The 27,183-nt window shown below is 41.4% G+C and overlaps 4 protein-coding genes across 5 annotated transcripts; 1 reads left to right on the forward strand and 3 right to left on the reverse strand.

The window, feature by feature from the left end:
- Positions 1 to 369: 369 nt before the first annotated feature.
- On the reverse strand, positions 370 to 2,327 carry ccl27b (chemokine (C-C motif) ligand 27b). The gene is made up of 3 exons (XM_053421288.1): positions 2,102 to 2,327; positions 1,498 to 1,615; positions 370 to 1,287 (listed from the first exon to the last, which is right to left on the reverse strand). The coding sequence occupies exons 1-3, from the start codon at positions 2,163 to 2,165 to the stop codon at positions 1,176 to 1,178; spliced, it is 294 nt and encodes a 97-aa protein (XP_053277263.1). The 5' UTR covers positions 2,166 to 2,327; the 3' UTR covers positions 370 to 1,175.
- A 3,112-nt stretch (positions 2,328 to 5,439) lies between these two features.
- avp (arginine vasopressin) lies at positions 5,440 to 7,589 on the reverse strand. Its single transcript, XM_053421287.1, has 3 exons — positions 7,210 to 7,589; positions 6,192 to 6,396; positions 5,440 to 6,056 (listed from the first exon to the last, which is right to left on the reverse strand). Exons 1-3 carry the CDS (start codon positions 7,561 to 7,563, stop codon positions 5,920 to 5,922), a joined length of 696 nt encoding a protein of 231 aa, XP_053277262.1. The 5' UTR covers positions 7,564 to 7,589; the 3' UTR covers positions 5,440 to 5,919.
- A 1,819-nt stretch (positions 7,590 to 9,408) lies between these two features.
- Positions 9,409 to 16,723, reverse strand: ubox5 (U-box domain containing 5). 2 transcript variants are annotated; one of them, XM_053421286.1, is made up of 8 exons: positions 16,607 to 16,723; positions 16,257 to 16,503; positions 14,273 to 14,334; positions 13,387 to 13,488; positions 12,121 to 12,890; positions 11,372 to 11,973; positions 11,068 to 11,253; positions 9,409 to 10,436 (listed from the first exon to the last, which is right to left on the reverse strand). In XM_053421286.1, the coding sequence occupies exons 3-8, from the start codon at positions 14,324 to 14,326 to the stop codon at positions 10,216 to 10,218; spliced, it is 1,935 nt and encodes a 644-aa protein (XP_053277261.1). In that variant the 5' UTR covers positions 14,327 to 14,334; positions 16,257 to 16,503; positions 16,607 to 16,723; the 3' UTR covers positions 9,409 to 10,215. The 2 variants fall into 2 exon arrangements, with proteins under 2 accessions (XP_053277261.1, XP_053277260.1); XM_053421285.1 differs by lacking the exons at positions 16,257 to 16,503; positions 16,607 to 16,723 and adding an exon at positions 16,021 to 16,243.
- Positions 16,724 to 17,915: 1,192 nt separating this feature from the next.
- On the forward strand, positions 17,916 to 25,105 carry cep78 (centrosomal protein 78). Its single transcript, XM_053420592.1, has 16 exons — positions 17,916 to 18,061; positions 18,820 to 19,082; positions 19,246 to 19,421; positions 19,632 to 19,704; positions 19,814 to 19,917; positions 20,064 to 20,238; positions 20,329 to 20,442; positions 20,784 to 20,848; positions 20,987 to 21,077; positions 21,455 to 21,569; positions 21,753 to 21,795; positions 21,892 to 22,059; positions 22,174 to 22,251; positions 22,607 to 22,788; positions 23,288 to 23,441; positions 23,722 to 25,105. The coding sequence occupies exons 2-16, from the start codon at positions 18,827 to 18,829 to the stop codon at positions 24,292 to 24,294; spliced, it is 2,367 nt and encodes a 788-aa protein (XP_053276567.1). The 5' UTR covers positions 17,916 to 18,061; positions 18,820 to 18,826; the 3' UTR covers positions 24,295 to 25,105.
- Positions 25,106 to 27,183: the final 2,078 nt, after the last annotated feature.

Here is a 27,183-nt window from a genome sequence, read left to right on the forward strand (position 1 = left end):
CTATCCACATTAATGGCTGACACGTGTCATACAACAGGAATATTAATAAAGTAACAAAGGCAGAAACCAAACTTCTCTCTGTAGTCCCCCCCATGCCACTGTAGGTTCTTGTGTGTTGAGCTGTTGAATCAACATCTGTGCTGCACATGTCTGCTCTGCTCAACACATTCCACTTTGTTGAGTTTGCTGGTGATCTAAATATTTTTGCTGGATCTGTTTTGAATCAATAATGTGAAATGATTAATATCGTTTTGGATGTTTACACCAGTGTAGAGTTTTAGTTTCTGTGTATTTCTGCGGTCTGATTTTTTCCACTAGAGGGCGCAGTTGAATTGCAAAGTCTTCACATTCGACAAGGAAACATCTGGATTTGTTTTTCATCTTCACCTCCACCAGTTCGCACTTTATTGTTACTGCTTTGTATTGAGTTGTAACTCATAGTCATTTCAACAGAGATTATGCCTCTAAGTTTTCCAGTGGTGAAGGAAGCACTGGAACATTTTAATTTAAACAAAAGCACAAGTAAAAAGACAGAAATGTAGTAAATGAGCCTAGAAAACGAACAAACAGATAAAGGAGTAAAATGTCCAGATGGATTAAGAATACATTTGAGTAAAATACTTAGATGAAAACACAAAAGTAAAATACCAAGCAAACAAAAAGGCTCCTCAGTTACAGTAAATGCAGGTTCTCACCTATTTTCACTCACTTGGGAATGAAACAGAATAAATCAAATAAATGAACTCAGTGAAACTTTCCAACAGTTTTTATAGTATTTGTTGTCTGCAGCAGTTTTTCTCTCAGTGGGATCAGTCATTGCAGATCTGCGCATTTTACTTTCACTTCCCAGTTTAAATTACAGTATTTGTTTTAGATCCCTCACAAAGTGTCATCACGTGTCACATGCTCTTGTTTTACTTGTAGTGTTTGTACAAATGTGTCATAACAGCAGCCTCCACATCCCAGTTTACAGCCTCCACATCCCAGTTTACAGCCTCCACATCCCAGTTTACAGCCTCCACATCCCAGTTTACATGTCAATATTTCTTATCATAATATACAGATTCAATTCAGTAACAGTTCAGTACAGGGCTCTTTGCATTTTTGATGAAAAAGATAAATCACCGTCAGAACTGGAAAACACCAGAGTTAGATGAGGTTTCTCATTCCCAAACTCAGAGAGCTGCTTTCAGATTGTGTCTCTTCCTTCTCTTCTGCAGTTTCTCCAGGGCCGTCTTCACCTTGAGAGGAGCACATATGGGCTTCACCCGGCCCTTCACGTACAGTCTGAGAAGCCACAGGGAAGATTCAGTTGAAGATAATAATGTAAATATAAAAGCAGGCACGTGTAACTCAAAGTCTCAGTTCAGGTTATGAGCTCATCCGGTTCTTCTGTCGTTTATGACAAGATCTTGACTAAGATCAGTAACGTATGAATGATGATATGAATGAATGATCACAATGAAGCAAATGGCTGCGGCTCGTCGTTGCTCTTACATCACTGCAGAGATGTCACAGGCGCCCCTGTCCTCCTGAACGTACCACTTCTCCACCTTCATCAGAAATTGTTTGTGCACATGCTTCGGTGTTGTCATGCAGCACTTTGGGATGGCAGCTACGATGTGAGATTAAGAGCCAAAGTAAGGGAAACACAATCTTATGTGCATATAAGTATAAGTGTTAACACACAAATAATTGTTTTCTCTCTTGTTTCTTGATGCTATCAGTGATGTTCAACCTCCCAAAATTATTTTTCCCTATTCCCCAAAACAATTGCAGTGGTGTTCTTTAATACTGAGATGAATAATAATAATATTAAAAATATCATAATCATCATCAATAATAATAAAAGCAAAAAAATTGAAATAGAGCAAATAGAATAAATAACTAGAACAGTATGCAACATTTGTATTTGTCATGCACCGTAATGAAAAAATACATGTATCTGCACTTTTCTGTAGCAGAAAATCTAAATATCTCAATATACTTAAATATAGAAACTAATTCAAACACAAATTTAAATTTAAAAGCATGTCCATGACTTCTGAACAGGTAAAGCTTGGTTTTAAGACGGGCATTGGTAAAGTTAACGGCTCCTTACCTTCAGTGCAGGTGATGGCCAAAGCAAACAGGCAAACAGCCACAAAGGCAACTTTCAGATCCATGACGGCAGAACCAATGAGCAGAGGAAATCTGGGCTAGCTGCTTAAATACTGGCAACACACACGCGCACACACGCAAAATCACCTCATCTAATGTTCGAACCTTAACACAAACTGCAGCTGGGACCAAAACCACCCCAAGGTTTTTAATTATGATGTGATGAAGTAATACAGCTGTGGTTGAGTTAAAAAAACAAAACAGTGAAAGTGTTTGTGAGAGCAAATGTAACTTTCACTTTCTGCAGTAATCTGTTTGTTCAAAGCTTTGAAACAGGATGAGTGGGCTGCTCCACCTCCACAGGCTCGGACAGGTTTAATGACACCTCTTTGCACAGTATATCTGATTTGATAGATGGACACTGAAGGAGCGCTCAGATGATTCCACACCCCGACTCGTGAAAAGCAGGATTAACCAGAAGTCACATTTACTGTAAATCACATCAAAGATTATGTGAAATTTAAACAGGGTCAAAGGGAAACTGAAGCAAAGGGATTCAGGTGCTGCAGAATATAACTACAATTAGTTGCACAATTAGTGGAAGACCCTAAACCTTGAGCCATAAAACTATTTATTATTAAGAGGAAAATTAAATCTGACATCTCTCTTCTCAAATTCTTGTAGAGAAAAACATTGCTGTTTCAACGAAGGCCAAACCGACTTAAATGTGTTGTGTGTGTGTGTTGCATCTGATAATAATACAATATGTCCCCCAAGTGTAAGATGGAATGTGGTGGTCTGACACATTGTTTGTGGGATTGTAGAAAAATACAGCAGGTTTGGCAGGTCATAGGGCAGGAAATTAATAAGATTCTGTCATTAATAGTAATAATAACCCTTTATCAGATTGCTTTTTGTGCTAGAATGTGTATTCTTTTGAATTGGATCAAAGATGAAGCTCCATCCAAGGCTCAGTGGCAAAGGGTTGTATTTGAATATGTTGTGTTGGACCATTTGACATGTAAACTTCACAGCAATGATGATGCCTTTCGTAAAACATGGGAACCCTTTCTGTCACATGTTGGTCTGAATGATTCCACCATTCTCACAAGAGGGTTTGTATCATACCTCAGAATGCTCTGCCTCAAAAGAGGCACTCTGTTTTACCATTTAATTGATTTACTTTTATTTCTGTATACTTTTATTTTACTTATCTGTATTTAATTTTTTCTTACTTGTATAGGACGTGACCCCTGAATCTTCTGCCTGTATGGATTTGAATATGTGTGTGAGCCAAATGTTTGTCTTGTTTTTGTTTTGTTTTGTGTTGTATTACCTGTTGGAAAACTAGTAAACATATATGTAAAAAAAAAAAAAAATACAATATGTCGACCTCACACTGCAGAAGCTGTCGCCCAGCAGTCAAGAAAACGTTTCTCATTCACTGTGGTAACTGCGAGCTCTCGTGTGGCTTTCAAACCTCTGCTGCATGTTGTGCAATGTTAACGACAATTACAATGTTTTTATGGGAGAACAAATGACAGATGACTGACGTGTTGAGTGTTTATTTTGGAGCTGGGAAAGTTGGTGCAGTAGCAGGAAGAGCTGTCAAAGGTGACAGTTTCTGAGTGATGTTTGGCCTGAGGGTAAATCCAGCAGATAACAGGAAGCTCTCCCATCTGAGCAACAGGTTTGAAACTTAAATCTGGAGGATTTGTTTTCGGTCTTTAACATGAACCACTATGACCTGACTTGACCGCAGTGGAGGATTCATCAAAACTAATTACAGCTTAAAGGTTTTAATGTAGGATGGATTTTAGAAGAAGAGAAGAGAAGAGAAATACACCAAAGAAATGGACAAATTAAAATCTGGACTTGAGGGTGGTGCTGTGTTAGAAGTTAAGGGATCACTAAAGTTAACTACAGTTCATCCTGAGGGGAACATGAATTGTGCAATGAACTTCAATTAACTGTTGCACAAGAGGTTACGTTAGAAGATCTCCCAAGTCTGTAGGATACATTCTCTGGGAACTAGATCTGTGAATAGAATTTGGTGGCAGGCCAACCAGTAGTTAGGCTCAGGTCGAGATAACCATTAGGATTCAACCTCCAGCATGAATATTATTGTGTCTCTTCTCATAATGTCTGACAGGCTGCATTTTGCCATTATGTTATTATTGTGTGGCTATGTCTATGTGCAGGGGAATAAACAGGAGTTCAAGCAGAAGGGGCAGGAAGAGATTAAATAAGGTGGATTCTGAAATCGAAAGGGAAAAAAAACACATCGTTAACATTTACAACCTCAACGTGAAGTTCTTTGATAATTCACACACTTATTAAATCAGTCAAAACACGCAACTGCCAACTGTCAAAATGTGGGAGGTCCTGGATCCTGTTCCAGGTGAATCTGAAGAACAGTTCAGACGAGCCGTCATCGGATCTGGCAAAAACATCAGGTTTCCAACCACCACACAGAGGATAATGAGGCCTGGAATCAGACAAGTTGATACACACCGGGTGACGCTGCGTGCTACATGAGTGAAAGGGCTTTACAATTTAACAGTGCAGCAACTGATGCGTTTGCTGGATGTGTCAACCAATGATTTACAACAGCCACCTTTTAATCTGCCTTTTAGCAGCAGTAGATCCAAGACCTTAGTACTTAGTAGTATCAGTATAAACATTTAAGATGGTTTATGCAAGTTCCTTTTTTGCAGAACACAGTTTCTTACTGGGAGCAGGTGGTGGTGGTGATGGTTGCTTGGTAAAGACATTCAGCCGGGGTTGGGTAAGACCAGAGGATATAATATGACTTCAATGAGTTGCTGTTTCTTCGGTGTGAGCAAGTCAGCGTGGAGCGCACTAGAGGCGGTACAAACCTAAATGTATTGGCTTTTTAATTGATCTGCATCCAGGTGAAGAAAACAGTTACAAAATGTTGTCTAGACCTAAGACAACTGTGAAATGTGACACTGTTTGTGTGGAGAAATGTTCAACTCGTGTGGACTCGAGAGGCCGTGCAGCAGACGGGAGACTTGGCCCAGATACCTGCTGTCTGCTAATACTAACGTTTGCTCCATATAGAGTAAAAATACACATATAGAACCTTTATATTGTGTTTTCTACAAATTTGTGACACTCAAACGTCAACTGATCAAAACAGATTAGTTGAATAATGGCTGATTAATCAAAAGACGTTATCTATAATGGGCGACAATATATACCTTCCACTGTCAGTCACACACACACACACACACACACACACACAAGCACGCACACACACACACACGTCCGAGGACAATAAGAAACGACAACAGGTGTTGATGATACAGTCTGTATTGTTTCTCCCATGTCCAAGAATCAATAACATTTCTACTACACATGAATGAACTGCTCAGCATCGTCGTTCAGCTGCTACACATGTGGGCGTCTGCAGCAATGTTCATCTCCAGCGTTTGACTTATTTACAGTTTTCTGCCATAACTTACTCATTTGAACTGGAGCTCAACATATAGATAATACTTTGTTTACAGTATGTGCATTAGTATGTACATTTACAAACTGGGAACAAACATGGAAACATGATTCCTCGCCCCAGGGATCTGAATAGAAGAAGCCAATCAGTGAACAGGTTGAAGATAGTTCTCCGTCTGTGATCATAAAGCGTCTGTACTGATACTAAATTAACAGAGCAGGACGGGTTAAGAGAAGAAAGTTTGACTTGGTGTTTTATTGGCTCGGGGTTGATATTGGAACAGAGATGTGTTTCTGGTGCACCTCCAGACCCTGAGGAGCAGAGGAACCTCCACAGCTCCAGGATCAGTACTCGGTCTGTCCTCTGGCCGTCACATGCAGCAGGCGGAGCAGCAGCTCTGCAGGTGAGCTCCCTCCGGCGCCGTGGCCTGGATCTGAGGCCTCGATTTCCGCCAGGCAGTCAGAGTCAACCGCACAGCTCTCTGAGGAGAATGAGGAAGAAGAGGAGGAGGAGGAGGAGGGATTAAAGCAGAGGAAGGGAAAAATAATAGGAAAAGGAAACTTTATTGACACTACAGACTCCACTACACACGATAAACAATCAGATGAGACTGTACCTGGGTTACAGCAGAGTCCTGATGCCGCACAGCGTCCTCCCTCAGATCCACAGGGTCTCCCTCCGGCCATACAGGGGGTGAGCAGGTAGTTCTCCTCTGCACAGTGAGCTGTCTCTGGGGAGCCCAGCAGGCAGCCCAGACCCTCCCCGCAGCAGATACCGGGGCCGAAGCAGCGGCCCCTGTCTCCGGGGCCACAGGGCATGCACTGGAGGGGAATAGGGAAATCTAAGTATTAGTCAGGTTGTTAAATCCTAATCAATTATTTATATTGTGACATTAATTCTGGCATTTTACAACTGGTCAACCCTCTTTTTCAAAACGTTTTTTTATTCTACAGACCATAAAGGTTACTTTGTCCTACCTCTCATATTTAATCAACATTTTGTTATAATTCTTAAATAATGTCCCACATTAGTTATCTCAATTCAGTGACTATTCATCACATGCCTCTTCTCCAGAAAGAGAATAAAGAAAGAAAACATTCATCAAATTATAGGCTACTGTTGTAATTTCTCTTATAAACTCTAATACAGAAGTTTATCAGACATTTTCAGGTAAATATCTTCTAATGTTCTAATTTTACACAGCTACAAAAATGAGTGTTTTTTCTTATTAGGCACAGAATTTGCTAATATATTTCGTTTTAAAAATGTATAAATATTATCGTGATTATTATATTATTTACTTTGATTTGGTCTTTTATTTTATTGCTAATTTCACTAACTTTCATTGTGGTCCTTAACAGTTTTGTCTAATTTCCAGTATATAAAAAGCAGGGTTTTCAAATCTGAGCACAATCTACCAAACCAAATTCCTCTAATTCCATTCCGCATTAAATTTCCCTCCTTTTACAAACTTGGATTTTCCTTAATTTTAAATCTTTAACTTCTCTATACACCATCGAAACAGACTCAAGTGCAGTTTGAGAGATTTCCGCTCCAAGGAATAATAAAATAACAAAAAAGATAATTCCCAGCGGAGGATGGAAAATAGGCAGAACGGATTGTGGTCCTCTCACCTGTCTGATGCCAGTGTCCGGCAGCGCTCGCTTCCCTCCTCGGGGGCAGTTCTGGATGTAGCAGGCGGAGGAGAGGGCGAGGAATCCCAGGACGCACAGCGGGAACATGGAGTGAGGCATGGCTGCTGGTTGGTTGGATGAGCGCTGCGCACCGGTGCTGGTATCCTCCGCCTGGGTGGATGTGAGACTGACTGACAACTCGGTGGGTTCCTCACTTATAAGGCACGGACCCGACAAAAGACCACCGACACACCGGGGACTGACGTCAGTGAAGCGCCATTCTTCTCCCCACACGCACGCGCTTCCGTGGGGCACCGGCGAGCGCAGAGGTCGCGGGCAGATGTGTCTCTGCATGAGAAGTGTGCCATCATCCTGATGTACACAAGAAAACAGCACAGAGCACAAATAACTCGTGAATAATGTGAGGAGGCTCTGAAAGGAACATGGCACCAATTAGACTTCATGGAAAAAACAATAACTTTAATGACTGAATGCAACAAGTGCACTGATTGAGCACAAGTGGTTTCATGATGATCAGGGACAGCTCAGCCATGAAACTAAAGTCCCTTGTCATCACTGTGTAGGACAGACTTACTCACCTGAGCCTGGATGATATCGATTTTTTTAGGGGGGGTTGATGCTGATGCCGATATGGAGTAAAACATTTCTGCATACAATCATAAATGAGCCATACCACCCAAGATGTCATTTTCAAACCTTCATGACAACAAAATGCAATGTAGGCTGGATATCTCAGATTTTGACCCTCAACTTCTATCTAATAATTCTATGAATCTCTTGAATTAAACTCTTCATTTTATTATCTTTACACTGTGTATTGTTAAAGGTCCAAGGAAATGCCGTGTTGAGTTTGGTGTGAATTGGACACACGATACAAACTTTGATTTAAGTTTGAACAGAAGAGAAGCGTTGATCTGCGTAAATGACCATGTTCCGGACGACTGATTCGTTCTGTGCACTGAGTCTTCCCTGAACTTTGAATTAACAGGTCAGCCGCTGTTTGTGCAGCTTCAGGGTTCTGTGGGCCGAGTCCTGCAGCCGGCTCATTGACTGCAGGTCACTTTAACAGTTTCAGAAAGACATGCTGCAACCAAACAGGCAGGTTCAGAGCAGACACTGCACTCGTTATCACAAATAACTAGAAATAAAATCAAAACAATATACAACCAAATATAAAGAACTGAATTCAGGTAGTAAACATTTTGAATAAAAAAGTGCAAATACTTTATGCCGAATACGTTTTCATATCGGGACATGTCAGCAAATACAAATGATGATAGCTATGTCTGTGAAAGGATAGTAACTTATTTTATGGGCCAACCAATAAAGAACTTGCCAAATACCCAACTAGGATTCCAACCTTCTTGAAGTGAAGTCCAGGAACATTAGCGACCGGAGGGAACAGGAAGCGAGCATCATGACAACCTCTCGGGGTCACACAAATTAATCCTTCAGGCAGAAAATTAAAAACTACAAATGAGCATAACAGGATTAGCATTTCAGATAAACACAAATATTCTCAGGTTATTATTCTGTCCGGTGTCTTGTTGCATGCGCGGGGTTTTGTTTCACCCATTAGCTGTTGTGATGCTCATTAACAAATGAGCGATAGAATGGCAAAACTGAACATGAGGGGGCAGCAGGTTGAGGTGTGATGGAGTCGTTTAATTACCACCACGGCATTCAGGGCCCATCGTTGAATAAATACAAATGAAATTGTTTCTAACTGCCATTGTTCCCAAGCAGTGGATTAGTTTAAGTTTTTACATTTCTCTCATGTACGAAGCAGAAAAATCATTTAAAAGTGAAACCGACTGTTGTAGCAGGTGAGTAGTGAAGCCGTAGTGAGTCAGTGTTTACAGGTTTATCGTCCACTTGTGAGCGGCAGATGACGATTTCACATGCAGAGGAACCGATCCCAGTTTCTTCTTCTTGAGCGGATACAGGATCACGACCTTGGTTAAGCTTAATGTTGTCAGGGAAACCGATATTTAAATTATGGTGTTTGTCATCGTAGAAGCCAGAGGAAGACTTTTAATTTGTTTCTCTCTTCCTCCCCTGACTTTGTCGTGTTTAACCCCTTTGTGCACATGACAATACACTCAATAGAGGTGAATCAGGTGGAGAGCTGAAGGGACAGAAAAGGAATCTCGGGTCAAGGACACAGGAGGTCATGAGGGAGGTAAACAACCTGTAAACATTTATTTCCTTACACCGCAGCTTTGCCATTGTAGAAATTCATGTCAGCATATAAGAAAGAACAAGATGATCCGTTCCGAGATGTCCTTATTAGGGATTGCGTCTCTGCTTGCTGTCACCGACGTATAAGGGACGAGGGGACGGGACTGAGATGAGGACCGGGCTAACGTGGCATCAGGTGGTCCGCTGAGCCGCTGAGCGTGACCCCGGCTGTTTCTGCACAATGAGCACTCAGCCTTGAGTCGCCTCGTTTCTCCGCATTCATTCTTCTGGCCTCTTGCTCTCTGTGCGTCTGTCCCTCAGCCTTTTCTTATTAAATCCTCAACACATCTAGACGTCCAGGGACCTGAACTCAGGCTGCAGGACCAAGGCTGCAACAAAACTTCAGTTTTCAATGAGATGCTAAGGCTGCGAGGGAGAGGAGGTGGAGGAGCAGTCCTTTCTCAAGCTAGTTCTTTATTTATTTTTTTTACACAATTTAAAGGTCTTTGCTTTCAGAGATGTTCTTTTTTCAGCTGCAGACATTAAATCCTTGTTTGGTCTGTGTAATCTGGTGACGCCACTCGTCCAAGGAAAGGCCTAAGCAACACAATTCAATGCTCCACTTCATGTATGAAGACGGATGATATGTAACACAACATGATCCATAACAATGAAAGACGTGTAAAGTAATTGAAAAGGTTGTTAGGACAGATGCCGCAAAATGTACACTCAACAACTCCTCCTTCACCTTGAGAACAATCCCGGTTTCTTCACAGGCTTTTCAAGGCCCAGCTTCCCCCGCTCTCAGTGGTGCACACGCATGATATCACCGCGTGGGGTACCGCTCTGGCAGGTGGGACACAGGACGTGATTGGACGTTACTGTAGAGACGGAGTGTGGAGTGTGTGGTCGCCTCTGCAGGCAGGCACGGCAAAGCAAATGGCCGCAGGTCAGACGGTAGATGGAAGACGCAGATGTGGAGTAAACGGAGACTGAACAGGAACAAGCGGAGCACGTCTTCTCACCTGGCAAGAAAATGGGAGGGGATATTAACAGTCTGTGGATTTCTATGAAATAAAACATCAATATGTGTGAAAGCTAATCAGATGGTGAGTATTTTATTATACTATAAGAAAAGTCAGGGCTCTGAAAAGTCATCATGGTGATGGATCAGTATGCAAACAGTAGAAATATGGTTTTCATATTAGATTTAACTCGTCTTTGTTTCGACTTTTTTGCCAAATGCTTCTGTCTTTCTTTACTCAGAGACCTCTACACTGGCCCCCTGGCGGCATTGTGTGGAATTACCTCGTTCATACAGACGGGAGGGCCTGGTTTATGGTTTTGAGGTTGCTTCAGATCGAGGATCACTTGCTCTAATACGTGTAAGTCTAAACATTTGGATAACACAAGCTCCCTGTGAGCTCATTTCCTCCACATTGAAGGAAAAATATGAATCGCAGGAATTTTTGAAGTACAAAGACGAGCAGAAGAGATTTTTATATTATTATTATTCAATTTGTAGAGTTATTTTTAGGCATGAAATCAGGAAAATGAACTCTAGACGTTTCAGCAGGTGGCTGTCTGGGTCAGATGTGTTTTTAAAAAAGTCGTCAAATCCATCACAGTTCCTGAGTCGATCTTTACAAATCCTACCTGGGCAGATGTTCTGATTGTCTGAACCCAGACTCTGCTGCGTGGTGTTCAGTGCTTCACTGTCACGAGTATCCCGTCTTTGCTGGGACAAGTTTGAGGTGAAGGACGGTCGTCCCTGCAGGGCGGAGAAGAGGGCCTCGTCCAGGCTGGCGGAGAGACGCTGCTCATGGGAGCTGCAGGCTGGGACTGATGTCGGAGCAAACATTGACACAAAAAGAAAAGTCAGCAGGAAAAAAGTTAAAACACAGAAAACCAGACAGACGTGTTTGAGGATCTCACCCCAACATAAAAATCTCACACTCACCTATAAGTGCATCATGTTTTGGTCTTTTTGTTTGAGGTTGTAGTTGCTTCTCATCGAACTCTTCTACTGAATCTCTTCCATAAATCAGATAACGTTTCTTTTTTTGATCCCACTCTGATTTATTTTCTGTAGCAAGAGGCTGAGAGGAAGTTGTATGATTTCCTTTATCTGATGATTGTCCTAATCCAGCATCTTCTTCCTGAATAGTTCCCTTTGAGCTTCTGACAGTGCTGTTTATTGAGCTCTTACTGAGAAATGGAACAATGTGGGACTGTCCTTCTTCTCTGGAGGATATTAGTCTCGAGGCTTGTGGATTCTTTCCTTCCCCTTGTCTCCCCAACATCCCGTCCCTCCTCACCCCCCCTCTCTGCAGGATGAAGTGGTCGATGCGTAGCTTCAGCTGGGGGTTAGGAAGAGGCTGGGAGTTTGAGGTGAACGGGACCCCGGTGAAGGGGTCATTCGGGGCTCGACCCCAAGTGGCTTCTCTCTTCTGGCACTCCTCCAGAGTGGTGTTGTCCACCGATACGCCGCTGGGCAGCAGCATCGGCAGCTCCATCACCTCCTGGGTTAAAGGATCAAGGAACTCTTCTGGGATGGAATTACTGCCGGAATCAGACAAAAAAGACAACAGGTGGTTATCAAAGATGTAGAAACAACTGATGTCTTTTAACAATTTAAGCTTCATTTATATGTGAATAGAAAGATAACACATATATAGAGCACTTTTGAAACTTTGAATTCAAATAAACCTCAGAGCTGTGGCTGCTTGCTGTGGTTGACTGGTTGGTCTGACAGAGGAGGTAAAAAACCCAGGCTGTGGCGGTCGTCTTTCACTCGCCTCGTGGACCGTTTTGATCCTCTCCACTTCCTGTGGAGGGCAGCAGCGAGCAGGTTGTCCCCACACAGACAGAGTCTTGAACCCCAGCGCTGAGGCGGAGCCGCCAAACGCCAAAGTCACTCGAAGCTGCGTCACGGCGCCCAACGAAAACAGACCCCTGCTCCACAGCTCCTCCTGTCGACAGTTTGCGGGCTGTGACGGAGGTGGTGAGGGGAACAGGGGCTGGGGGCGAAAACTAGACTGGGAAAAACAGACTCGGGTTAAGTCGCTGAGTTCACATCGGCCCACCAGTTTAAACTCGGCCTCAGGTTGGTGGGAGTCAGCGTTTGCTTGAGCCTGATCTTTGGCCGTCTGCTGCCTGTATGAATACCCACCCACAGCCTCCTCCCCCCACTGCTGGGCCTGAACAGTCCACGGGTGGCCATTACTATGATTAGGATAGGATTTACCCTCACACTCTTGGTTGTTATTGTTCAGTTTGTTTTGGTGCTTAACCTGCATGTGAATTTTGTCCTTTTGCTGAACCCGTTTGTGTCCTTGATTAAATTTGTGAGAAGGTAGCGGATCGGAGCTGGTGCTGATCTCCAGTCTCTTGCTGGCCTGTCCCCGGTCCATGCCCCAGGGCCACAGCTCCACATCCACCCTGCATAGTTCCACCTGGAAGCCAAACTTCAGGGTCACCTGAGAAAACAAAGGAAAAATTGATCAATTTAATAATAGTACTGATGACAGAAGTAATTACATTAATATTCCTGACAATAAAGCTGCCTTCGGACATGCACTGAACTTCCTTTCGCCCCTTGGCTGAATGCTCCGGACATTCTCCTGTTGCTGTCAGTATGTCTGACTGAACAATCTCCTGCTGCATTCTACACAGACAGTGTCAGGAGAATATCCAGACCTAATTGTCCAGATGTTTTCCAGAGTTCATTCCTGAAAACGGCTAAAGAGAATGAGTAGCCCCCCTCCATGAGGAAGGATGATCGGGAACGTTGCTTGGTATCAGTTACAAAGAGTATTGCCTTTTTAATATTTGGCACTAAATTCCCGTCCCATGAATCAGTCATAGGTCAGATTCTTACCCCGACATATGTGAGGCTCCAAGTAATCTTAAATTTGATCATACTTTTATAACTCAAAGCAGGTGAACTACCACAGTACAACAGATTCATCTCACCTGCACGGGTGGACGTAGAAAGTATTCCAGCTTGAAGCCCCGCCTCTGGAGAGCGGGGTCAGCTGACACCAGGTTAGAGACATCATAGCCGTCTGCACAAAGCTGCAGTTTGAAAATAATGGAACATTGTTAAAATTATGTATTTTTTTTAATGATTTAGAGAATTGTTTGCCTTTAAACCCACATGACAACATGTCAGCAAGGACACCTTCCCTGATCAGAATGGTGGACATGATTTTATTGTGTAAAACATGACAAAATTCTCATCTGTCCAATTAGTTTGTTATAATGTTAATTATACTTGATGTTAATTTGTGTAAATTTTGGGCAAATTGTTGATATTTCATGATCAACATCACCGATGTGAAAAAGTTTTGTTTCCCAGGCTTGTCTTGTTGGAAATGGGGCTGCGAGCCGCACATCACACTCATACAATACAATATAAATCATGTGCAACAGAAAACTGTAAAACTTCACGCGGGAGGAGAGGGACAATATGACAGATGAGGAAAATCTATCTTGAATGAGCAAAAGAAACGATTTCATTAAAGCCATGATTAAATGTGTAGAGTCCAATAAAAAGAACCCAACAAGGTCAGTTGTGAATCAGTCTCCCACACACCACTTTATCCTTCTTCTTTACTTTCCCATATTTCTCCTCCCCCTCTTTCCTTCCTTGTGTCCAAACACCTTGTTTCTTCCCCTTTGTCTCGACACACATCAGAGCTATTCTTAGACTTGATTATTTTTGGTGATATTCAGATGTTATCATTAGTAACTTGTCACCCGGGTGCTGCAGCTGTTTTTTACTCAGAATTTGTTTAATAAATACACAACTTCAGAAGGTTATAGTTACATCCAGATAGATGCATGAAATGTGTCGCACCTTGTTGCAGTGAACTGTTGTGTAAAAGTGCGGCTGACACAGATTCAAAACCATCCTCCGACCTGCGAAGAGAAGAGTTGATTTTAGAGCTGTACAGACGATCCTTTACATCACAGATTGTCGGCTTAGATTTCAAGGCAGAATGAAGGATTCAATGAATATCACTTATGACGTGTTTACAACCATTAAACCTCTGAGCTCATTACAATATGACCTTCACAGACAGACTATAACACCCCCGGACTATCACGCACAATTTTCAATTTGCCGTTTCATGGACGTCACTTCACGTTGTACTGATGAAGAAATAGTCACTTTCACTTATCTTTGACGTTAGTGTCTGGTTAAAACCGTACAGGACTGCGGCTGCTACTAACAACTGCTGAAATAATCGGTTGATTAATTTTGTTCACGTAAAAAAAAAAAATCAACAATTCAGATTTATAATTCTCAATACTGCAATAATCAATCTCATTACTGAAACACGTATATCATTTAAGAGATTCATTATTTTAACATCACTTGTAAAAATAGAAATAATGAAATATCACAATAACTGGATGTAGATTGTATGCAGAGGAAACATCAGTAATTTGAAACTTTTCATTTTGTGTCATGTAGCTCTGCACAGGCCTGTTAATAATTTGTCTTCTAAGATTACTGGTGTTTGAAGAGTTGGGTTTATGAGATTTTTAAGATCTTGTTTGATGAAATGTGATTAAAAAGGTGAGTCAACATATGTTTCATGTTTAATAGTCGCAATCACATGCATGTTTGAAATCTTTGAAACTGGAATTTTATGAGAATGACCAGATTAACAATGATCCCATTTTGTAATTCATCAAACACAAATGCCAAATTTTTATGTTAAGAGCTTTCCTAATGTCAGGCTGTGCAGTGCCACTGTAAATTGAATATCTTCCTGTTTTGAAGTCGGGATCCTGGAAATGATGTAGACAATTTATACTGAAAATCTGAATCTATGGACAAAATGGGGTCATCAGATAATTATTAATTGATGCAGGGTCCAGATACAACACAACACACGGATTAAAATATATACGAATGCGCAAACACAAATGAAATCAGATATAAATATTACTATAAAACAGAGACAATGCTTCCACAGCGAATTGTTAGTGTGTAGTGCTAATCTTCATAAGTGATAAAACAAAAATAAAAATGCGAACGAATAATAAAGGATAGGAGCTGGAAGTGTTTTAGTAAATAAGCAGCTTTAGTAAATTGACAGAAAATCCATCAGAAAAGAGTTAGATCATGAATTCATCTTCTCAGCAACGTTTCAAGCTGAGATTCATTCAATACAATGAGCAAACATTAGCTGGTGGGATCTTCTCAGTGCTTTGAGGATCTGCTGCTCATCATATCTGACAGTAAACACCTTCAGATCCTGGGATGTGGTTCAGGAGTTCAGCTAATTGAGACGGTTATTGAACATAGAGACCACATTTTACCGTTTAGTGTTATTATTGATAATCCTCAGATACAGGGGCTACAAACTACCGGTGGTTCAAATCTGTATTTCACTGAACAAACGATGGAATTCACTTTACCCCAAAACATGATTGTCTTATTTTTCTGCTTCACATAAAAACACATTAACAAACTCCATCGTGTTTCCTCAGCTAACCGGAACTATAGATATAATATTAACTCAACAAGATCCGGCCTGCAAGGGTGACGTCTTTTGTATGAACCCAGGAACCTGAGCACTTGACTGAACTTACTTTGCTTTGTCGTCGACTCTTTATTCGGCTCCTGTGACAAACTGTAGTAAGACGCTAACAACAGCTAGCTACATGCTAACAACTACGGGAGCCGCAAGGGGACATAGCGCGTATTTAGAGTTGCGAGTTGTGTCAGAGTTTTGTGGATTCAATTAGAAGACTTGTGGTTGATTTGCTTGAGCCCTGAACATTCTGAACCAGTTCATAAGGTGGAAAGTGAGAATGAAAGACTTAACTTGTTAAAGAAAACCGTATCCATCACTACCCTTTGCCTTTACTGTCGGAATCCTTATCAGACAGTTTGTAAAAACCCCTCAGATGTACCTAGAGGTGATGCGAGTGTTGCTGCTGCTGTATATCCGAGAAATAAAGGGGCCGCATTCCAAGTAAAGAAACATCTCCTCCTCCTTCTTCACGGAGCGGTCCGGACGGCTGGTTACCGGCCAGACAGCGAGCCAAGATAACCAGTGACAGGGGCGGCTCCTGGTACAGGCGACATAGGAGACTGATTTATCATGACGTGACACATGTAATGTTAAACAATACATTAACGTCACATGATCATCCTCTAACCCCGGGGACGCACCAGAGGTAGAAGCGTTGCGAAAAGCCGTCGGCCTCGTCGATCTTAAATACTTCGGCTGTTCGCACAAGCAGCGTAGTGCCGCCGGGAAGAACCAGGAAGCGCCGCAGCCACACACACGTACAGGCACATAATCGTAACCCCTGAACTAGCGCGGAGAAATTATGATAAAAAATGTAATATAAAAAAATGTAATATAAAAAATGTTAATTAAATTAAATTAAATTAATTTTTTTAATAATTAAATGGAAAAAAAAAAAAAAACTGCGCGCGCACATCCTGCGCAGAAGCCCACTGCGCACATTCTGCGCAGAAGCCCATTGCGCAGATTCTGCGCAGAAGCCCACTGCGCACATTCTGCGCAGAAGCCCACTGCGCACATTCTGCGCAGAAGTCTACTGCGCACATTCTGCGCAGAAGCCCATTGCGCAGTGAAGTCGAGTTAGTTGGTTTCGGTTAGGCTAAATCGCGGACATTTTACGGGCATTGAGCAACGACATGGTGAAAGCATTCGATTTAGACAGCGTCTCTCCTGAGGAGAAAGTATTGAAATGTCCTGAGGGACAGTGAACATGTAGGGGCGGTGCACGTGACAGTTCTAGGCCAATGGCTGTAGGGTTTTGTGGTATGGCAGGCTCTCATTGGCTGATGAGTTAGCGAATCAAGGGTGAATGAGGAAGCGGAGTGAAGAATACAGTGGTGGATGATAGGAGTGTCGGAGTTATGAACAAGAAGTGTGTCGTGTTCGCTGGACATTATTAAAGTTACACATAAAGAGAGAAGTTTCCTGTCGTCTATACGCGAGGACGCTACAATATGAACGTGTTCACTGTTCAAATTCATTATTTGTCATTGAGTTGCGTTCAGTTCATCGTTCTCATAAAAGGGAACGTGTTCAACGAACGCGTTCTTTTGCGTTCGTTCATGCACAACACTGGCCACAAGATGGTGAACTTGATGTTGTTGATACTGAATGATGCACATTTCTAATGGGCAATTAATCAAACCAAATGGATGAAATTATATATATGATGGCTACCCCATTTTGTTTGATCAGCCCGGGCATGCACATGCATCCTTTCTGTTGTTACATTTCTTTGGCATTGACACATCACATCAGTAGAATTTCAAACTTTCTCAGTTTGTTACATATGGATGAAAGTATTATGAAAGTAAATAAGTCCCCTTTTTTGCCTGTCCCCCCCCCGACCCCTGAAGGGCCCTTTGATGGTCAGGGAATGCGCGTGTGCCTCCTCTCCACTAGTGGGCGGCAGAGCTGTGGGGGACGCCGCAGAGCCCGCAGTGACGAAGAGGCTCCGCTCTGACTCCACAGCGCCACTTTTGATCGCTCGATGCTTCACGTCTTCAACAACAACAACAACAACTCACCGGGGAAGTTGTCCCGGTGGTTAATAGACCCCGAGCCACGGAGATAGAGCCTCGGCTTCCATGTTAAAGGTAAATCGGAATGTTTGAGTCTGATGAAATGTAGTTTAATGCGGATTTAAAGCGCTGCTGGAGCAACTGTCCATCACTACCAACGGTCGCTAGGCGTTTAGCTTGCTAACGCCACTAGCTCAACGACAGTAAACACTGTGCAGCCAAAGTGCAGCGAGACCTTTCAACTTAGTTTACAATTAGAATACGAACTAAACTAAATAGTTCAGCTTTTAATTCATGCTCAAGTGTCGTGACGTCTCTTTTTATATTCAATATTCTAAATCAGGAAAGACAGCACTGGACTAAAAGCTGTGTTTGGGATCCACACTGCTGCACAAGTTGCACGTGGACTGATTTGATCAAACATAAAGAAGTTGTGATTTACACTAAAAACTATCTTCGTGATCCATACTGCTGCAAGTCTGTTTATGCATGTGGAATGAAGGTCTAACAAAGTACAACGTTGTAAATGAATTAATATGAATGTACATGGTAAGTGTGCAAGAGTAAGACTTGACTAATTCCCAAATGCACAGATCAGCCACCGCAATTAAACAGTAGACTGAGTAAAAGCAGTTTTGATGTTGTGGCTGATCGGTGTGGTATGCATGTTGAAATTAATTGTGTTAAGGCAGCCATTTACTGTAAAACTTCAAGATGGTGGAGATATAATGTTTCTGATAGTAAGGTATTTCCATTATCACCAGTGGACAGCATGGCCCTGTTAGCCTTTACAAGTCTTTTAAATGAATTCTTAAAAGTATTTCTCTTCCTAGATCAAAGATGGTTCAGGACGGTGCTCAGATTCGGCGGCAGGGTGCCCAGGACTTTATGGCGTACTATGACTTTGTCTGTGCCAGCCAGGAATTAGTCCCTCTCCCCGCTGTCAAGATGAACCTTGACAAAGGGACGCTGGACTTTAATGGAGACAGGCTCAAAGTCACGGATTGGCCACCGGTTCTCGCCTCTATCTCCATCAACAAACAGCTGCACCACATCGCAATAAGCAGCACGTACCAAGCTAGTTCTGGAGCTGCAGGTAAGGCCCCAAAATACACCTGTTTCAACAACTAAAAGTGAAAAGGTAGTTTATATCTTCTTATTAACCTAGGATTTTAAGCTGTAATCGTAAGTTAAATTAGAAACTCATGTGACTTCCTATTTTTTTTGCTAAACATTAATCTTATCATCATCATCTTCAGATAGAAGGTACTATAAGTCCAACTTCAAGAGGAAGATCCCAGCCATTCGCTCGAAGGACTCGACATTCAAGCTGTGCAAAGCGCTCAGAGACTGTCTGACTGTTTCACCCAACCTCAAGACTCTGCAGCTGAACGGACTTCCACTGAGAGAGCGGGACCTCATCACATTGACAAAGGTGACAACACTGAGGATGTTATTTGCAGTGTGTGAAGTAATTTTTTTTGTTTTGTTTAATTTAATTTAACTGGTACAGAATCAAGTGATCTTTTTTCATAAACCACAGGGATTTCGGTTGTCTTGGAGAATAAAACATTTATTTTGGTTGTTTGGAAACAATAGATCTGGGTTAAAGTTGATTCAAACCGCCATATGTATTCTTTTCCAGGGTTTGGCAAAAACTGTTTCCTTGGAAAACCTATCCTTCGCCAATTGTCCAATATCTGATGAGGGCTTAGAGGGTATGTTATTCTCAGTATCATTTCCTTTCATTATTCAGACAGTTGTCTGGAGTTTTTACGCTGTCTGTGAGCATTTTATCTTTGTAACTTGCCTCTTCATGTTTTTCAGTGATTTGCCAAAGTGTTAAGTACTCATTAAGCATCAGGACGGTGGATTTCACAGGATGCAATCTCACCTGGAGAGGAGCAGAGCATATGGCCAACATAATCAAGGTGTAATATACATTTTTAATGCTTGATCTGGCATTATATCTTTTGATGTGGTATTTACATTTATACTCAAGTGTCATGTAATTAATCAAACAATATAAATATTATTAAAATGTCCATATTTGTAATAATATAAAGTTTTTTCTCAGCATCAGGGAATGCAGAGGCATGGCACTGCGTGGGCAGAGTCTCTGAGGTATCGGCAGCCACATCTCCAGAGAATGGGAGGCCTCCGTCGAGTCACCCTCAACTGTAACATTCTGATCGGGGACCGAGGTGCTGCTGCTCTCGCACATGAATTGGCCGAGGACCTCTGGGTTAAAGGTTAGTAGGTGTTGGTCAAACAGAGGAGAATGTGTTTTTGTTTGTTGTTTGCTCAGGTTTTCTGTTTCTATTCTGTGACTTGCTGAACAGCCGTGGACCTGCAGAGATGTGGTCTTTCCAACGAAGGAGCTCATCATCTGCTGCAAGCCTTGAAAACAAATTCTTCTCTCTGTGTGCTGGATATCCGTAGTAACCCTTTAGTTGGTAAGAAGCTCTCGATCAAAGTCGCACACTGCGTAGACCTGTGGCCAGTTTGATGAATTATTGATATGTTGTGTGGTTCACACAGTTCTTTTGAATTGTGTGTGTAATAAACATTGTACCCTCTAGACACTAGCACATTGTTTCATTTTTATTTAGCCGTGCCAACTGAATGCTAATTCTCAACATTTTGAATATGTTGTATTTCATACTAAATTACACTAACTGATGCATCATGCTGTGTTTACTTTACTGTTGAGAAACATCTCGGAAAACAAAAACAAGAATCTCTGGGGAAAACATTTTTTTTTTTGTCTGCTAAATTCTTTTTCTTTCCTTTACAGACAAGGTCCCTATTAAAAATATAATAGAGAAAGTGCTGACGAATGCTAATGGACAGTCACTAGAGGTCAGTGTCTGCACCTAATACTCTCATTAACAACAGATGTTCAAATTCTATGTGCATGAGTTGTGTCTTTGCATCCGCACCATGTTTAAATTTGGATATGTTTTTAATGGCTTGTGTATCTTTCTATTGTTGCCTAAGTACTGTTGGATCAAGCCTGCGACCACTGAGCCACAGAGAGCTGCTGGTCCAAAGAGACAAACAGTGAGAAGAAAAGCTCTGATAAGGATAGGTATGTGTTGAAGTGCTTTTTTATTCCCTCAGACATGCATTTTATGGTATTTTCCACAATGTTCAATATAGTTTTAGTCAAACAAAATAACCCCTAATATTATATTGGTAGTGACAACACAATCAGCCAGTAAAAAATTAAGTATATTTTATTAAGTTTGGGAATGTTTCTCTCAAGGCGTTTTAAGGCTCATAAAAAAATATACTGTTGTGGTTAAACTTGATTTTAAAGGTTCATTTTTCCTTGAAAACTTGTCTAAGATTTAAGGGAACACTCCATCAAGAGGCTTGTGGTCGTTACTCTTAGTATAACTCCCTGCAGAAAGCAGGTCTGTTCTTTAACATCCAGTTTGTCACATTGCTCTCTTTCTGATGCAGCTGCTTCTAAAGGAACATCAGAAGGGAAGAGGTCAACTGTTGCTCAGGCCCCGAAGCCCCATTCCCATTCCAGTTTCCTTCCTTGGCGCACTGCTGCTCGAGCTGGACGCCAGAGGTGAGATGTTGTCTTACTCATTTATTATGGGTTAAAAAACAAAGTGTATTCCAATTTATAAGTTTTAGACATATTGTTATTTCCCTATTACACCTCCTATGTTGAAAAAGCATTGTTCGGGGTTTTCTGTAATATCATTAAACGAATCAAAGACTCATTTTATGTTGGATGAATCTGTTGCAGAGGTCTGCCTCCTGGAGGAACTGTGACAGAGCAAAGCTTCCAGGTGAGCTCCCTTGTTGTGTTGATGTACCTGACAGTGAGTGAGCAAAACTGGTTTTAAACTCACACAATATCTGTTGGAATACATGCTTTTATTTAGGTTGGAGCTACAGTGAAGGTTACTGTGGATTCAGACTCAGATGGAGAGGAGGATGAGGAAGAGGATGAGGATGAGGAAGAGGAAGGAGTTGTGGTGGAGGTGGAGCAGAGACCATCTGCTTTAAATCTCCAGGACAGGATCACTGACCGACAGTTTGAACGCTTACAGGTCGGTCACAACAGCATCGATCCCAAACAGGAACCTTTCTGTCCTGTTGGTGACGTCAAATGACTGGATCTCAAATAGTGTGTATGTGTGTCTGTTCCTCTGTATGACCTGTAGATGGAGCTGAAGGAGTGTCGTCTGAGGCTGGCAGAGGAGCGCAGAGCCGGACTGAGAGCTCAGTCGAGGCTCATGGAGGTAGTGATTTTCTTTAAAAATAAGTTTGACTTAGCAGAGTAAACACAGTGACACCCTTAGTTTAAAGCTCTTTTCAGTCCATGCAAGTGGTGTGTACCTTCACAGCTGCACTCCTTGTCCTGCTGCTGCTGTATAAATTATTTTCCATATACTTAGTCCTGCAGGGAAAATAGTCTGTTATGAAAACTCATAAATGGTCCCATGAAACCACATGCTCTAGGTTTTCATAGACCTGCATGTAGGCACTTAAGTGCACTCCTAAAAAGATATACACGCCCTGATCCTGATGTTTTGTGTGTTTAGTTGTTCTGTAAGTAAGAAAATGAAAGATGAAACCCTATTATTTTGTCCTCAGTTTGAGATGGAGAATAGTCGTCTTCGTGACGCCAACCGCTCCCTGTCAGAGGTGCTTTCAGCCACTGGCTCCAGATCAGCTCCACCTGCCGTCAGTGTTCTTGAAGACGAGGCCGTACTCGAGAGTATTGAAAGCTCATTCAACAAGTTCCATGCTTTCCTGGATCTCCTCAGGGACGCTGGGTGGGTGCACAGTTTACTGTTTGAATGGGACTGCGCCTCAGCGGTTTAAAGAAAGTTCAACTACACAACTTTTAAAATAGTCCTAGGGTTTCCACTGGGATATCTGGTGCACACTCCAGGTCAAAATGAGAGTTATTTTTATTTAATCTATTAATGGCTAGTTTAAATTTATATTTAGGGTTTTAATATAATTATTTTGAGACAGCTATAACAATCATTACTCACTATTAATCAATCAATTGTATGTATTTTTTCTTAGTTAAATATTCATTATGTTCTAGAACCTTACATTTTGTTCATTTTGCTAAAAAAACCTTCCTCTGCAGCTTCTTATTTTACTTTTCCATTTTTGATTGAATTCGCTGATTAATGGTTGAACAGAAAATCCTTGACGTGAACTGTTATTATTTCAATATCAGATTATTTTAAGTATATGAATGAAATGCATTTGCTACTTTAGGGCTCTAAATTCAATTTAATATTATATTCTTTTCTATAGCCTCGGTCAGCTAGCTTCAATTGCTGGAATCGACAAGTCCGATTTCCAACCTGTGGGACAACCTCAGCTCTCCTCGACTAGCAGAACACGTTTTGATGCTGCCCCATCACTGACTAGACGGGATGTCCAGGCACAGACGGAGGCCTTCTCTCTGGTAAGGAAATGTAAAGCAGTGTTTGTGAAAGGTTTTCCCTGAAAGTGTTTCAGTTTCAGGAAGGTTTAATAACAGTAGCAGAGAGTAAATTTGACTAAGTGAGACGACATGTTAGTTAAATTATTTAACAGCACCACTTACTTTCCTTCTAGAGGACTAACCTGACCTCAAGGTCAAGATAGTCCTGATTTTTTTTTGTTGATAAGACTAAGCTCCTACTCAGGGAGCCAGGGTTATAATATCATTGCAGGATTAAGGCACTGCTGGTTTCTGTTTTTAGGTAAGAGACGCCCCGCCTGCTCCCCCTGGTGCTGACACCACCACACCCAGGTCCTCATCCTCAGTCCGGGGGTCCTTGCGCAACGACAGGCTGCATGATGTGACCTTCAGGAAACCTGCAGTAGAGCCTTGTGTAGGCGGAGAAGAGGAACCAGATCGATCTGCCATGCCGGACACACAGCATGACTCAGGTTCCGAGCACAGTTACCGAAGCCAAAGGTCATTCCAGGAAACGTTTCAGACTAAACAAAGCAACGGCCACAGCAACAGCAGCTCTCACCGGAGCTACTCGCGTCACGGGAACGATTCCCATGGATACAGCAATGCTCAAAGTCACAGTTCCCATAGCAATGGGTCTCGCGGTGGAATATCGGTCAGATCGAGTGTTAGTGACATGTTCAGTGACAAGGAAGAGTCAGTGGGATCAGCAGCGTCGAGGATCAGTGGAAAGGGAAGGCTAGTGACTACAGGTCAGTCCGGGTCAGAGGAGAGAGCTTATCTTGGGAGGGAGAGTCTGGAGCAGTCCAGGTCTCTGGGGGGTTCAGGAGGACACGTAGTGAATTCATCCTTCTGACCAGAGGAACACAGAAAGCTCTGTCACTTCTTTGTTCTTATTCACTTTTATAAATGGCTGTGATGAAGATCTTATTCATATTTCATTAAGATTTAGAAGCCACAAGACCAAAGTTCTTACACCTTCAACCTCAGGTTATTCATGTTTATGAAGAGAGACAGAGAAGTTAACCAAACATCAAACTGCATCTAAGACAACGCAGAGTTCCAGGTTCTGAGAAATATAAAATGAGTTAAGAAAAACTTGAATGTATATATTTGTTTTCTTATTTTAGCAATTTTTGATAGAGATATTTTGCACTTAGAGTGTATGCAGAAGCTTAACATTTAATTCAGTAACGTTTCATTGGAGACATTTTGGATTCCAAGCTTAATTCACAAGCTTTCATTTGATTCATCATGAGTGAACACATCAAACCTCAGAGTCAGTTAATGAGACTTTGAACTACAATAATAGTAATAATACAATAATTTTTCATGTGTGCTTTAACTCTTTTACCACAGCTTTACATAACCTCACTACTTTTGAGTGTCACTGCTGATATACAGTTTTTATTGATATTAAAATAGATATCAGTATTGACATTTGTTCATACACAATCTTATGTTTAATTATAAACACATAATCGGGTTCAGATTATATTTTCAACTTGTTTATAAGTGCAGTGCCAAGAACTACTACTGACTAAATATTGACTAATGATACAGATGGGTTGTGAAACATCATCTCAAAATGGCTGTTTACTTGTTTAACATGTAGGTTTTACTCGCATTTGTTGTCAAGTCATAAAAGTTTCCATCTGTCACTGTTACTTGTCCATTTTATTCAGAATGTTAGTGGAAAGAATTGTGTCTAAATACTTTAAGGAACCTGTGTCTAGTCTAAAAGTAGAAACTTCTCTACAGGACCAGATTCTGTTTAGCACAGTCTGGTTTTTTGCAGCTTCTTGTGAGAGAGAAAAACTGAACCACAGCGAGATTCTTGTGCGGTTGAACGGAACATAGTGTTCTGTTGGACTCTGCATATTTTCCATTAGCAGTGAGAACCAAACACCGTGAACGCCAGAAGGGCGGCTCTCTTCAAAGGAGCAGAAATTACATGATTCAAACTGCATGTTGAGTTGTAACTGCTTTATCTCACTGATCTTTAACTTCCTGTTACTCAAATGAATTTCACTGTTTATTTTCTTAGAGTGAGAGTTGATGGTGATTATAGAAGGTGTCATGATGTGAAACAATCTTGACCTAATGTCAGTAAATCTAAAACTTACAGTACAGGGAAATCAAAGCTGATTCATCTAGGTGAGGCATGTGTGCAGCATCCCAGTCATGGTATTGATTAATCCCATTTATCTAATTTAAAGGCAAACTGTAATTTTTGAAGTAACTAATGTCACGTTCATGAAAATAACACACAGGGATTTTGTATCCACTCTCACAATGACTCCTAATGTTATAGATGCATGTTACCGCACATATGATTTGACTCATTATGGTTGTTAAATTGTCTTATTCCTCAACTTCTGCTACTGTCACTCAATATTTGAGCTTTTAACAGAATTGAACAATAGAAGCAAAGAAAAATATGAGGTGAAGTGGATTTAACTTTCACTCTGACTTTAAAAAGTGTTTAAAGTGCCAGAAACAGTGCACTGTAGGAAAGAAACCAGAGTCAGACAAAGCTCAGGTCATTGATAACCATGTGTGACTGTGAATACCTGACACTACAGGTCATTGTGCAAGTAAAGACAATAATAACCTTCATTTACATTTTACTCTTCCATTAACAAAGTTACAAAGTGTGTGACAGGAAGAAAGAATTAAAAGAAGACAACCAGTGCATAAAACAGTAATAAAATGGAGTTACACATAAAAATGAAAAATAATGTTTGGCAAATAATCATTAAAGGTTTGTGTTTAAAAAAAATTGGAAATGGTCAGTGCAGCTTCGATACATTTTTACTTTATTATTAAAGTTGGATTCATTAAAGCATAAAAAGCCGATAATCTAAATGTTATGTACATAGGTAATAAAATGAATTGTTAAGCCCAAGGTGTTCAAGGTGAAGAACAGAGTGTTATCACCCTCGTGCAGTTAAACAATGGGCTGTCATGCCACTGTATGTTCAGTTTACAGCATGTGCACTACTTTCTGTATGGAGGAGCGTCTCACTATCAATGTCCTGAGTCTGCTTCGATAAGTGTTATTATCAGAGCTCGTCCACTTCTTAGGAGCCGTCGTAGATCCCACAGCACCACAGGCCTGTTGTTATCGTCACAGGACACAGTCCCAGACTCTACTTTGCCCTTTGAATCTGCGCAGACAGAAAACAATCTGAAAAACAGTGTGAAAAATGCGGAAACTTTTAGCGATCCCCACCATCACCCGAACTGCTCCTCAGACACGAAGACCACTGGACGAAGAGGAGAGATCCCAGTGGAGCCGGAGTGACGAAGCCAGTACAACAATCCAAACACCACATGAAAACTAACGCACTTCCAAATATTTCCGGTAAGACAAGTAGACCAGTGTTGTGACTGCATTCCACACCAGAGAGAGAGAAACCAGCCAAGTTCAACGACTGCACTCATGACATTCATTCTGTCAAGTCATTCAGGGGTTTGCATTCATCTTTCAAACGGAAGCAAAATATAACAGATTAAAGAATACTAATTTCGCAATAGAACATATGTACAGGTGAGTCATACAGGCTGCAGCACTGTGTGTATTCAAAAAGAGTTCTGACCACATTCAATATTACTTTAAAGGTGAAAAGGTCACTCGTGAAAACCGTGCTTGTTTTTATCACTTACACTCACATGGTTTATCTTGTTTTTGTTATCTTTACTGTGGTGTTGCTGTTTTCCTTTTATCACACACTCTTTATAT

Source organism: Pleuronectes platessa, chromosome 4, assembly GCF_947347685.1.
Source record: "Pleuronectes platessa chromosome 4, fPlePla1.1, whole genome shotgun sequence".
Lineage (NCBI taxonomy): Eukaryota > Metazoa > Chordata > Actinopteri > Pleuronectiformes > Pleuronectidae > Pleuronectes > Pleuronectes platessa.

What these genes read in the sequence shown, in the direction of transcription:
- ccl27b (XM_053421288.1), bottom strand. Translation starts at nt 2,165, where the DNA reads ATGGATCTGAAAGTTGCCTTTGTGGCTGTTTGCCTGTTTGCTTTGGCC. An exon ending in GGCCATCACCTGCACTGAAG is followed by an intron (nt 1,616 to 2,101) that starts GTAAGGAGCCGT and finishes CTCACATCGTAG; the next exon opens with CTGCCATCCCAAAGTGCTGC. An exon ending in TGTGACATCTCTGCAGTGAT is followed by an intron (nt 1,288 to 1,497) that starts GTAAGAGCAACG and finishes GTGGCTTCTCAG; the next exon opens with ACTGTACGTGAAGGGCCGGG.
- avp (XM_053421287.1), bottom strand. Translation starts at nt 7,563, where the DNA reads ATGCAGAGACACATCTGCCCGCGACCTCTGCGCTCGCCGGTGCCCCAC. An exon ending in CGGACACTGGCATCAGACAG is followed by an intron (nt 6,397 to 7,209) that starts GTGAGAGGACCA and finishes ATTCCCCTCCAG; the next exon opens with TGCATGCCCTGTGGCCCCGG. An exon ending in AGGACTCTGCTGTAACCCAG is followed by an intron (nt 6,057 to 6,191) that starts GTACAGTCTCAT and finishes CATTCTCCTCAG; the next exon opens with AGAGCTGTGCGGTTGACTCT.
- ubox5 (XM_053421286.1), bottom strand. Translation starts at nt 14,326, where the DNA reads ATGGTTTTGAATCTGTGTCAGCCGCACTTTTACACAACAGTTCACTGC. An exon ending in AAAACATGATGCACTTATAG is followed by an intron (nt 11,254 to 11,371) that starts GTGAGTGTGAGA and finishes CTCCGACATCAG; the next exon opens with TCCCAGCCTGCAGCTCCCAT. An exon ending in CAATCAGAACATCTGCCCAG is followed by an intron (nt 10,437 to 11,067) that starts GTAGGATTTGTA and finishes TTTTCTTGCCAG; the next exon opens with GTGAGAAGACGTGCTCCGCT.
- cep78 (XM_053420592.1), top strand. Translation starts at nt 18,827, where the DNA reads ATGGTTCAGGACGGTGCTCAGATTCGGCGGCAGGGTGCCCAGGACTTT. An exon ending in CTAATGGACAGTCACTAGAG is followed by an intron (nt 20,849 to 20,986) that starts GTCAGTGTCTGC and finishes TTGTTGCCTAAG; the next exon opens with TACTGTTGGATCAAGCCTGC. An exon ending in GCTCGAGCTGGACGCCAGAG is followed by an intron (nt 21,570 to 21,752) that starts GTGAGATGTTGT and finishes AATCTGTTGCAG; the next exon opens with AGGTCTGCCTCCTGGAGGAA.